General features: G+C 35.7%; 1 protein-coding gene across 1 annotated transcript in view; it reads left to right on the top strand.

Moving 5' to 3' along the window:
• The window catches only part of TLK1 (tousled like kinase 1), a 93487-nt gene that overhangs the window by 54911 nt on the left and 25559 nt on the right, over window positions 1-13017 (top strand). Inside the window, exons 4-10 of the mRNA XM_080927146.1 lie at window positions 82-157; window positions 3095-3141; window positions 4888-4983; window positions 6675-6764; window positions 7909-8001; window positions 11359-11469; window positions 11730-11866. Coding sequence (XP_080783272.1) covers window positions 82-157; window positions 3095-3141; window positions 4888-4983; window positions 6675-6764; window positions 7909-8001; window positions 11359-11469; window positions 11730-11866 — 650 coding nt within the window. The remainder of the gene's footprint in view (window positions 1-81; window positions 158-3094; window positions 3142-4887; window positions 4984-6674; window positions 6765-7908; window positions 8002-11358; window positions 11470-11729; window positions 11867-13017) is intronic.

The following is a 13017-nucleotide window of genomic DNA, read 5'->3' as shown; positions in this document are numbered from 1 at the left end:
GTAAGGTGATTTTTATATTGATAGTAATAATTTTATATATTAAGACTGTAATTTAAAATGTTCTTAACTTATTTTCCTTAGACACCAGAGAAGAAACAATCTGAGTCATCCAGGGGAAGAAAGAGAAAAGCAGAAAGTCAGAATGAAAGTAGTCAGGGTAAGCAGACGCGTCTTCCTTCAGAGACTGTGCACACTTAACAACTCTGTACTCTTATTTTTAACTAATTAGGGTGATGACTGTCAAATTTGTGGATTTGTGGTTTGGAAATTTTATATCTAGTATGTATTCTAATTGCATTTATAATTGCATTTATAGCTTAGGACTGTACTATGCTGCACTATAGGTAGTTAGCTCATGATTACTGTTTGGGGACTTTGACATTTCCATATTGTTTATTTGGGTTTAGAATCTGGTAGGCCAACAAAACAAAACAAAACAAAAAAAAATGCTCAATCCTTACACACCAAGAAAAAGTTGACTAATTCCGGGTTACCTCCTATTTTACATGTACTTTTTGCTCATTGTAACTAGTAAGACCTTAATGCAGAGTATCAAACCTTAACAAAAAGAAAAAAAAAGCCAAGCACTGACACAATTGTATTTGTATACATTTATGCAAAAATATTTAAAATTTTTTTCTTTTATCTTTGCTTTTTAAAATAAAGTTAAAAAAAAAAAAAAGAATCTGATAGGCCTTTTTTAAAAAATCTCCTTTCAGTTTTCTACTTTAAAACTGGCAACCCATTCTCTCTCTCTTTTTTTTTTTTTTAATTTAAAAAGATTATAGGAATAATTAGATTCTCATTAAAGTACCTGTTTTTGGGTACACTCATTTTTATTCTTTTTTTTTATATATATATCTACTTTTTGTGACATAAACTTAAAAGGTATTTTCATTATATTATACATGTTGGTAAAAAAATTGTGTGTGTGTGTGTATGTATGATGCTTGTACATATGTTCTTGCAAATGAATGTATCTGTGCTTGTGTACACAGGCCAGAAAGAGTGTGTGTGCCAGTATTCCTCTGTCACTTTCTGCCTCTTTCTTTGAGGTAGGGTCTGTCCTTGAGCCTAGGGCTCATTTTTTTCTTGCTTTGGCTGGAAGCCAGCAAGCCCTAGTAATCCTCCTATCCCCACCCATCCTGCTTGGAGCTGGAGTTACAGGTGTATTAAGATGCCCAGCTTGTTGTGTGGGTGCTGGGATTCGTCAGTTCTGGGATCTGAATTTTAATCCACATAATCACACACTAAGCACTTGTAGCTACTGAGTCAGCTCTGCAGCACGGAAGGCATGGTTTCTTATAACAAACTGGTACTGTTTACTTTGGGCCCTGGAAAGATGTATGTTAACTTGGGTTCCTCAGTCATGTACACCTAGGGGTTGAATGTTTGGAGCCAGTCTTTAGGCTTACGAACTGCCTTACCACTTACATACAGCACTGGAATCAAAGTAGTTGTCTCGGAAACAGAACAGATTTGTCGAGGGCCTTTTAAAGATGTGTAGTATGTTTGATCTCACGTTACAGTTGCGTCCTTCTGTCTTGGCTCTGCAACCTGTGGTTGTGGATGTGTAAGTTCATTGTAACAGTATACAAATTCATTTCAGCAACAAACTTGGGAAATCTAAACTGTAGTAGATCTTCTAAACTGGTTTGGCTAACTTGTCCTTAAGAACTAGTTTCTATTGAGATGGCTTTGCAGTTAAAGGCACATGACACCAAGCCTGACAACTTGAGTTCAATCCTTGGGCTTACATGGTAGAACAAGAGAGCTAACATCTGCAAGTTGACCTCTGACCTTCACATATAGTCTGTGCCTGCTACCCATGGACTCCCAGACACTAATACATTTAATAAAAATGAACCCAGGCCTTTTTTTCTGTCTGGTCTGCAGCCCAGAGAAATGCCTGACCTGGATGAGAATGGTTGCTAAATTGGATCTCCTCATTTCTTCCTCACTGAACCTTTGCTTTAGAGTGATAAATTGTGTTTCCCATCCTGCCTTTCCTTAAAGTGAGCTTCAAGCCCAGAAGTAAGCCCCTACCCCTTGTCACCTCATGACTATTTTAAGTCTTATTTTTACTCCATAATCAGTAATATGTAATAGAAGTATTCTTGCTTCTTGGAAATCAGGTTCATCTCTGAACCTAACAACCGTGGAATAACTTCCTTCTTAACAATAATGGACCTTGGTGGAGTGGTTCTTGGTTGCAATTCAATTTCTAATGAGGGAAAGACGAAATGGGAGTGGGGCTATATCCTGAAATTAGATGTCACAAACATGGGAAAGGATATAGCAGATACAATTTTAAATTCAATTAGAGGAAAAGAATTAGGGAAATAACATCTAGGTAGGCAACTCTCTGTCTTTAGTAGTTGGTGGTATCTCTTCAGATTTTTCGGGATCTTATCAGAGACAGAAAGAACATTTCTTTGGGATAAGTCTCTGTAATCTAGTCTGTCCTAAATAAATTGGTATAAAACTGTTATTCAGAAATAGCATTAGTTGTCTCCAAGTCCTTATTTTAGGGGAAAAAAGGTTCTTTAAAACTTATAGGGACTGCATTTTAGGACAGAACATGTGAAGGATGGTGGGGCCTGCCATAAGCCTCCTTATCAATCTGGTCTTACAAAGTTTTTAAAATGTAGACTTTTAAAACATACATCCTGTTACTTTGCAGCAAATACATTTTAGAAAACATAAAGAAAAGAAAGAAGACAAAAATCAAACGTATTTTACAAAATGACATTGACAATAAGCATGCTGTTGTCTGCCCAGCACGTTAGATCCCACAAAGAGGAAGGCGAGTGCAGTGGTAGAGAAAGAGAGGGGTGGGGGAGAAACAGTCCAACAACTAGTTCTTCCATAAATTGGCATTTCTATTGAATGTGATTTGCTTAGATTTTATAAATGTTTACAGAGTATTCATCATTACCTTATTAAATAAAATGCTACACTTAGATAAGTGGTTTTCTATGCTTTTAATTAAAGAAGCTATATTTTATTTGGTACTTTTCTTTTTGATGTAATTAGTGGTAGATAATCATGACTGGCCCTTAAATCTATAAAATTTTTACTTTTTATATTTTAGGAAAAAGTATTGGGGGACGTGGCCACAAGATTAGCGACTATTTTGAAGTAAGTTTATTAAGAATTATTTCTAGTTCCTAATTCAGTGTAATTCTTCTGCACGTTGAAAATCATTTCTTTGAAGCACAAGGTCAGCTTTTGAGAATAATTTTAACATTGTGTGATATTTCTTTCCTAGGATCATGAAAACCTTTCAGAGTACTTACTCACATTCTTGGTTAAGCAACCCATATCATAGGTAAAGTTAGCTAATAGTGTTCTTTTTGCAGATGAAGGAAGTAAAGTAGCTACCCGGAAGACAGACTTAGTTGGAGTAACGGTAGAAGCTGTCCCAACATTGAGCCCTATGGATGGAGATAAATAAATGATAGAGATGTGACTCTTAAGAAACCTTGAAAAAAATATGCTTTTAGTCTTTCTTAATCTAGACTGTTTACTTGCTTCTGCATGCTTCTGGTTTGCAGTTTCTGTTTGAAAATATGGATTGCTTGTTAAGACAACAAATGTAGAAAAAGATGTCTTCACTTTGTAAGAGCAGAATTGGCTGATTAAGACAAGAGCTAAAGTTCAGACAACACACACACACACACACAAGAAAAAATCTCCAAAGCTCGCTTTCTTTCTTTCTTTCTTTCTTTCTTTCTTTCTTTCTTTCTTTCTTTCTTTCTTTCTTTCTTTCTTTCTTTCTTTCTTTCTTTCTTCCTTCCTTCCTTCTTTCCTTCCTTCCTTCCTTCCTTCCTTCCTTCCTTCCTTCTTTCCTTTCTTTCCTTTCTTTCCTTTCTTCCTTTCTTCCTTTCTTTCTTTCTGGTGAGAGTGCTCTTTGTAAAACTGTTTCTAACCTGAAACTATCCACTGCCCTTTAGTTGAGTTAAGCCACTCAAGGTTAATATAATTAAGAACTTGTGCTCTGGGTAGGGATAAATTCAAATAATCATAGTGTCTTGAATGCCTACTATGTGCCACATGATAAACTAAGGCCTAGATAAAGTGAATAAAGAAAAACTTTTCGGTTGCAGGAAGTTGGTTGGTGAATATACTAGCCATTTTCCATCTCTGCCATTCATACCAAGCTTAGGTTAAAAATTAATAAGTGGTGAAGTAGACACTAAACTGTGCTCCTAGAGGAACCAAGCATCAGCCAACCATTTTCTTTTGTTCTTGGCACAGAACCATGAGCTAAGAAATCACGGTGGGGCCAGTTGTTGGCTTCTGTATGCAGTTGGAAGGCATATATTCTATGAGAATGGGATTTGTAAAGATTGTTTTTGTTACAGGGAAAAAGTTTGTCCTGTATAATTATTTTATATGATGCACTGAATATGTGGATATCATAACAGATCTTCTGAATAATGATTATACGATAGATATATTTACTAAAATCATATGTAAATATTTAAATTTTTTTGAGATTAGAGACTGGTTTCCTAAAAAGAAAAATTTATAGGGACATTGCTAAACTTTGTAGGAAACAAGTATGTTCATTTTGGGGATGATTTATTTGTCTTTGAGTAAATCACAGTATAACAAATTATAATCAGAAAAAAGTAGGCATCGTTTGTTATGTGATCTAGCCTTAGACTTTATATATATATAGCTGATCTCGTTCTTGCTTTTCTTCCATTTAAATTACTGGTTGGTTTTTATCTGAAGCAAAGTATAAATAGGCCTGGGATGTAGAACATCTGTGTGAGGCCATGGGTTCACTCCCCTGCACTAGGAATCAGATATACTTGAATTAATTTCTTAATGCCAAGTCTGAAATAGCAGCTCTGCTTTCCCATTTCTTTTTTTCAGTACCAAGGTGGAAATGGCTCGAGTCCAGTAAGAGGCATACCTCCAGCGATCCGCTCTCCACAAAACTCACACTCACATTCCACTCCTTCCTCATCTGTAAGCTGTTACTATTCAAGGTTTTAATGCATTGTTTTTGCCTTAGAGATGATATATATTGAATAACATAATGTGTTGGCTTTGTTTTGCATATACTTTTATATAGTCGTGTTTGTTTTAAAAGGGAAATCACTTCAGTGACAGTTGAATCATCTTTAATGATCTGATTCTTCCGGAACTTTTATTTTTGAACATGGGTTTCTTAGCCAGGCATTGTGTTGTATGCCTGTAATCCCAGCACTTAAAAAAGATGAAAGCAAGAGAATTGGGAATCCAAGATTGAGGTTGGAGAAATGCCTCAGTGTTTAAGAGAACTTTGGCTGCTCTTCCAAAAGACCCAGATTCTATTCCTCACACTCAAAATGATGGCTCGCAAACATCTCTAACTCCAGTTCCAGGGCATTTGAAATACTTTCTGGCCTCCACAGGTACCAGACATGCATGTGGTACACAGACACACATGCAGGCAAACCACCCATACACATAAAATAAATAAAGTTTAAATTCCAAGGAATTTAGAGTCATCAAGTACTGAGAGAGTTGAGGGCTGTCCTGAGCTCCTTAACTTTTTTTTTTTAAGTGAGTCTTTAAACTGCAGTTTTTCTTCATTGATGGTATTATTTTGCTACCCAACAAAATCAGCAGAGCTTGTGGGTGATGATCAATACTGTAGCATTTCTCTATATTCAGTTACTAATTTATCATTTTTAACTTTGTTATTGATTAAATTTTTAACATGGAAATAATCATTTAAAGAAATTTTTAAGAAAACAATGGGCTGTTCAGTTCAGCATAGAAAAAAGTTATTAGAATTAGCATGTAACATTTTTGTTTCTAACATTTTAAGACAGTTTCTATGTGAGTTGTTTTGCATCTTAAATTTTATTTTTTATTTACTTGGAAATTGACTATTTAACCAGTAAAATAATGTTGGCTTTATGTAATTTGAATATGAATTTTAAATTGGTACAAAACTAGACTTTCTCTTACTTATTCAAGCACCTCCCATTATATTCTCTTTTACTTGTTGTCTGTAGACATACTTAGTTCAGTCTTACACATTCTGTTCCTGGGGATACCACGCATGGCCATTTATGAAGGGAGGCTTGACTCAAATTCGAAAGCTAATGTAGCATTGATACAGTGTTGCCATCCCTGTTTACAGATTTAAACCATAAAACTTATTAATTTGTTGTAAATTTTTGAGTACTTATGACCATGCCTTATTCTAGTACTAAAAAGTCTAGACTTTTATGATTTTTGTTTGTTTCTCCCTTCTCCCTGCTCCCCCTGTTCCAGGGTCTTTGTATGTTTAGCCTGGGACTTGCAAAGATCTACCTGCTTCCTCCTCCTAATTAATGGGATTAAAAACATGAGCTACCATGTTCGGTGATCTTTTAGTCAGGATAATCTATTTAATATTTTTGTTCCAGGCCATATTTTATTTATAAAGCATTAAGCTTTTGTGGATCTGAGTATAAACCTCTTTAGGTCAAGGAGTGAATGGTCGTTTATACTGGGTCTCATGCAGGAGGTACTCAAGAATGCCTGTTGAACGAATTAATGATGGTTAAAAGTGTTTTAAAAGATAAAAAAAGATAAAGAAAAATTCAAAAATGTTAAGTCATTGTTGCTGAGTAAAAACAACTTTTTTTCTTAACCTGAGGTAGAAATTTTACCCTCATTTTCAGGTTCGACCGAATAGCCCTTCTCCTACTGCATTAGCTTTTGGGGACCACCCTGTTGTACAACCAAAGCAGTTATCCTTTAAGATCACTCAAGTAAGTAATAGTTTTACATTGTGCTATGACTTTTAGGAAAATTCTAACCAATTGTATTAACAATTAAAATGTTTTTTGTTTGTCTGGATATAATTGTAAAGTAAATTTAAACATAAGAGCTGACTTACTAAAGTAAAACATTTGTAGGACAGGAGGAACTGGAACATCAATCTTACCACCAGCTTGCCCTTTGTTACAAATTTGAGCAAATATCTCCAGCAGTAAAACAACCAGCACAGTCAGTCTTGCTCACTGAATGGTTTTGAACCTGCATCTAAGTACACATATATAGTCAGTATTGTCATGATGCTGCTGTGTTGGTTATAAGTGAATATTAAAGTCATTTCATGACTAAAGTCATGTCTATATGTTTATACTACTTAGAAAAATAGTTTATTTCAAGTTACTTAGATATATTAATGTCATTATTATTACTATTAATACTCAGTTTTATGAATTTTGAACATAGATCACATGTTTTTGAAGGTTTTTTGTTTCTGCTTTGCTTTTTGGTGCTGAGGATTGAATTTGGAATCAGTGCAAGTAACAGGCAGATGCTCTGCCACTAAACTGTATACCTAGTTTATACCGCCATTCATTCATTCATTCATTTTATATGCGTCTGTTTCTAGTTTGCACTTTTTCAGACTTGGAGAGTTGATATGTTGATGGAGCACCTTAGCTCCACAGCAGCATATTTTCTTTAGTCCTCCTGAGTCATGTCCAAACTGTTGAGCATGAGCTGGGTGTAATGGCACATGCCTTTAATTCCAGCACTCTGGAGGCAGAGGCAGGCAGATCTCTAAGTTCAGAGTCAGCATGATCAAAACATATCCGTCATATAAATGGAAGTAGTTTTTACTTGTCAGTTATAAACATTTTAAAAACTGGTTTTACAAAACTAAAGATAACACTCTACAATTTATAGTGCTAACATTTGTGTATGAGCTTTAATAAATTGTATACAAGGTTTTCAGCATTTATACTTCAGACTTAAAATTAAAATTACACTATGATGTCTGGGGATGTCTTTTTACATACCACAAACTATTGTTCTTGGCTGTTTGAAATTGGTAAAATCTGTCTTCACATTTCTATATAATGCATACAGTAGAGATAATAAAAATATCTTTATTTCATTTAGACTGATCTTACAATGCTGAAATTGGCAGCATTAGAAAGTACTAAAAATCAGGACCTGGAAAAGAAGGAAGGTCGGATAGATGATTTGCTCAGGGTGAGTAATATGTCATGGAGAAGGAACTATGTGACTTAATTTGGCAGCGTTAAACTATTGAGCAATTACTAAATATGACAGTGTTCTGTATTTAAAAACAGTAAGCCTTTCCTAGTTCTTGTGTATGATTGAAAATCCACTTTAGGGGCTTGAGATGGCATAACTGTCAGCCTCTACAAACACGAGCACACCTGTCTACAGATATGCACACATTTCTAATTAAAATAAAAGACCAATGTTTAAAATGCCCACTCTAACATCAGAATAGTTGATTGGCTCTCTGAGTATGAATTGAGAAACTGTTGAAGAAGTAGGTTTATAATTTTTTATTTGATCATTCTAACCCCAGTTAGATAATCCATTTCCTGTTAAATTATTGTTCTCTGCCTGACATCAGATACCATTAAGGATGGGATTACTGCTATAGTCCTGTGAGATTTTTAGTGGAAGCTTTATGTTTAAAACTAAATTCAGGATTGGTAAGATTGCTCAATGGTTAGGTGCACTTGCTGCTTTTGCATAGACCAACATGATGGTTGACAGCCCTCTGTAACTTGAATTACAGGGGATCTGAAGTGCTCTTCTGGCTTGTTTGGACACTTCATACATGTGGTGCACAGTGCCAGGAAGGCACTCCTATACATATAAAGTAAATCTGAATTCGTGTAAATAAATAAATCTAAGGTATTTGGCGAGTGGCTTAGCAGATAAAGGTGTTTGCCATCAAGCCTGGAGACCTAAGTTTGATCTCCAGAACCTACATAAAAGTAGGAGAGAACAAAGTTTCGGCTTGTACACAAATACCTTGGCATGTTCATTCACACCCTCAGACACACATACATCATGCACATACACAATAAATTTAAAATCACCATCACCCAGAGGTATACTTATTAGAATGTGAATAAGACATAAAACAGGATTTTTTTTCCCTTGCAAGTTATTAGGATCATCTAATGGAAGTACTGGTTTTGAATTCTCCCCCCATGGAGTTGTGATTAAATTGATGTGATATAGCTTAGATGTGATCATTTAAAAACCTCTACGGACCATTGTTATTCAAACCAGCACTAAGAACCAGTAGTACCACACAGCTTAATAACCAACACCTGTGATGCCATTGTAACCTTGGGACACTGCTCCGTCACACCCCTTACTGCTAACCACTCTTTTGGCATCAGTGACATATGTATTTACCATTCATTTTGTTTCCTTATAGTTGTGTGTCCATGCATGTGTGTATTTTGGTGTGTGTATGTGCATGTTGGTGCTGGTAATCAAACCCATGACCAGGCAAGTGCTGTGCGTCTGAACTGTATCCTTAGCCTCCTTTTCACTTTTTATTAAACTGGATGGTCTTTAGTTTTCAGGTTGCTTTTTTTTTTTTTTTTAATGTTGGTTTCTTCTACTTTGTGAAATGTCTTCATTACATCATGCTGTCTTTTGTTTTACACACTAATTATCTTAAGTTTATACTTTATACTTTTTATATACCAAATTACTATCAAAGATACCAAAAGAACTTACTGTAAAAGCCTAAAGATGTTCTTCAATAAAAAATGAGGCCCTGAATTTGAAATAGAGCGAGGGGGATATGTGGGAGAGTGGAGGAAGTAGGTGAAGGGAAGGGAGAGATGCAATTAGAAATCTCAAAAATAAAAAAAAAAAAAAAAAAAGGAAAAAAGCTTTTTTGATCTTGTACAATTTCGTGATCTCACTAGATCTGATTTGTGGCATAGTGTGGAAAAGGGTTCATTTTAATTTCTTCATATATAATCAGTTACCCAGTTGAATGAAAATTCATTTTTATACTTACGGCGCTACCATTAACTCTTATTTCCTGTGCACTATACCTGCTTCTCTCCTATGTTCGTGTTGTTTTGTGTATTACTGGACCAGTCCTGGAACACTAGTTTAGCATTTTGCAGTTGTCTTTGTTAGTAAAAGTGAAGCAACGGTACTTCACATGAGATGCAGTGTGTTCTAAGAGAAACTTAGTACAATTGCCAGGAAGTTTGACAAGACCTCTGCTCCTTCAGCAGCTTGTTTCCTGTCTTCAGTGTATGGCTCCCATCTTGGTGGTCACCTCTGGGTCCAAAATAAAATAGTCACAGTCACAGTGTCTGTGTTCTTAGCAGGGACCAGGGAAAAGAACCACAAAAGGTACAGTTCTGTGTGTATCCTTCTTGAATATTCTCCTGAATTTACTTAAAGTTCTTTGTAAGAGAAGCTGGGAACTATTCTTTGGCTAGGTACATATTAGTCTAGAATTAAATCTTTTCCATTTTATGCAAAAAGAAAATTAGAGTGATTGTAATTGCCATGGCTTTATATTAAAACTTGTCACATTGTACACACAGTATGTGCCCATAAACCCAGCACACTGGGGACAGGAGGACAGCAGGATTATAAGTTAAAACCAGCCTGAGCTGCACTACACAGAGAGAGGGGAGAGGGAACACACCCTTGATGTGTGGTTCAACAAACACCCCTTGTTTTGGCCATCTGGAATCTTAATGAAAATTTGAAGTCAGTTCAAGTTAAATATCTGTATTGATTCTCAAACTAGGTTGAAGCTTTGTTTGAACCGTTTTAAAGTGAGGATCTCATTTTGTTGCTTTTGATGTACAGTTTTATTGAGTGTGTAGTTTTAGATTGGCAGTTACTTTCTCCCAACATTTTAAAAGCATTGACACAGTTTGGCTTCTGCAAGATGGGACTATACTTGGGGATCTTAGTACTTAGTGGTAGCATTGATGGAGGAAGTGAAATTTCTAGGCTCTCCTTCAGACCTAATTCAGAATATTTGGGGCTGGGGTATGTCAGCAGGCCACAGAAGTAATTCTCTTCTGTAGTGGTAGGCTAGTCAGACTTTCCTCTTCGAGTATATAGCTACCTGCAGAGTGAACAGAATCAGTATCCTGTTCAAGGGAGAAGGGTGAAAGTAATTAATTGGGTCAGCAAATGACAGTGTTGTTAAATTTAGAAGAGAAAGTGTCTTGAGAAGATCTGGTGGTATGAAAGAAGAAATTCACGTTTCCTCTTAAATGTGTTACATAAATGATATATATCACACTTGACTTTTTAGCTGAGGAGGATTATATTTCTTCCATTTACAAGTAAGGGAATTGAATTTAGATCCAGATTATACAGCCAACATTTATACCTTGGAATATACACATAAATGTCCAGAATATGTATATAAATTTTTGGTGCTTTCTACAATGCAGTTAAATTAATGTTTGGTAGTAAATAGACTTTTGGTATTTATCTTATCTATTTAATTTATTCAAAACAATCACTTAAGATTTTCATACACACTGATTCTAGGCCTTTCATTTTCTATTCATGTTATAGGCCAACTGTGATCTCAGGCGGCAAATAGATGATCAACAGAAATTACTTGAAAAATATAAAGAACGATTAAATAAGTGCATATCTATGAGCAAGAAACTGCTTATTGAAAAGGTGAGTCCTTACTAAATTTTCTTTTCCCTCAGTAGCTTGCTTTTCCTTGCATGCTTTTAGAATTTGGATGGATAACCTGGCAGTAGTAGCTCATGTCTTTAATCCCAGCACTGGGGAGGCAGATGAATCTCTTGCCAGCCTGGTCTACAGAGTAAATTCCAGGCCAGCCAGGGCTACACAGAGAAACCCTGTCTCATAAATGAATGGATGGATAGAAAGTTTGAATGAATATAATTGATTTTTTTCTCCTTCATTTTCAGAGTACACAAGAAAAATTGTCAAGCAGAGAGAAAAGTATGCAAGATCGGTTGCGCCTTGGACACTTTACAACAGTTAGACATGGCGCTTCTTTTACAGAACAATGGACAGATGGCTTTGCATTTCAAAATCTTGTGAAGTTAGTAATGTTCACATTTTTTAAAATTTGATTTCTCTCTCTCTCTCTCTCTCTCTCTCTCTCTCTCTCTCTCTCTCTCTGTGTGTGTGTGTGTGTGTGTGTGTGTGTGTGTGTGGGCATGCGCACTTGCACACTCAGAGGCATCAGACCTGAAGTAATAGGCAACTCTGAGCCATCAGATGTGGGTGCTGGTCCTTTTGAAGAGTAATGTGTGTTCTTAAGCTCTGATCTACCTCTCCAGCCTCATTGTTACACTTTTTCAAATTAGTAGTTTGGATTTTCATTAAAGGATTATAAATTTGAAATCGGGTTCAATATCTGTTTACTATTTGAATTACTAAAGCATAGCACATATGAAAAGAATAGCAAACAGATAATACAGCTACAGAATTTAACAGAATTTTTATATATTTAGCATTCATCTAAAGAGTACAAGATACTTTCTTTTTTTTAAAGAAAGGGCTTTTTAAACATCTTGTGTGTATAGGCCAGAGGTCTACAGGTGTCTTCCTTAGTTACGCTTCGCCTTGTATTTTGAGTTAAAGATTCTCAGTGAGACTCAGTGTTTCTCATCAGCAAGCCCTTCAACACCAAGTAATCTTACTCAACCCTCATTTTTTCCCATACTTGACTTGGAAAGAATATTCTAGAAGAATAAAAACTAGTCCCCTAACTTTTGGTGGTGGTAGTGGTTTGTGTATTGACTGGAAAGCCTGTGTCCCTGTCTCTTAGAATTTATTTTTAATGGACCTTGCTGTGTTGCTCAAGTTGGTCTTGAATTCCTGAACTCCAGTTCTAGGTGGAGTTACCCTCATCTGGCCTCTAGAGGTACCAGACACACTTGTGATGCACATGAATACATAAGTACATACAGGCAGCACACACAATTGGTTGTATTTGCACATATCTTTAATCCCATCATTCAGATGCAGAAGCAGATGGATCACTGTGAGTTCCAGGTCAGTCAAGGCTGCACAGTGTGGTCCTGTCTAAAAAGCAAATGAATAAACCACTTACATACACAAAACAATTAAGTATATATTTTAATATTTTTAAAAGAGTAGAACCAACAGAATAAAGATTTATATTATGTGATTTTTTTTAATTTTGGAAAATAATGGGTGATTAATGTAGCTTTGTTATTTTTACAC

Source organism: Micromys minutus, assembly GCF_963924665.1.
Source record: "Micromys minutus genome assembly, chromosome: 13".
In the NCBI taxonomy this organism is placed as follows: domain Eukaryota; kingdom Metazoa; phylum Chordata; class Mammalia; order Rodentia; family Muridae; genus Micromys; species Micromys minutus.
Note: the sequence above shows the minus strand (reverse complement) of the source record. Positions and strands in the feature narration are given on the sequence as shown.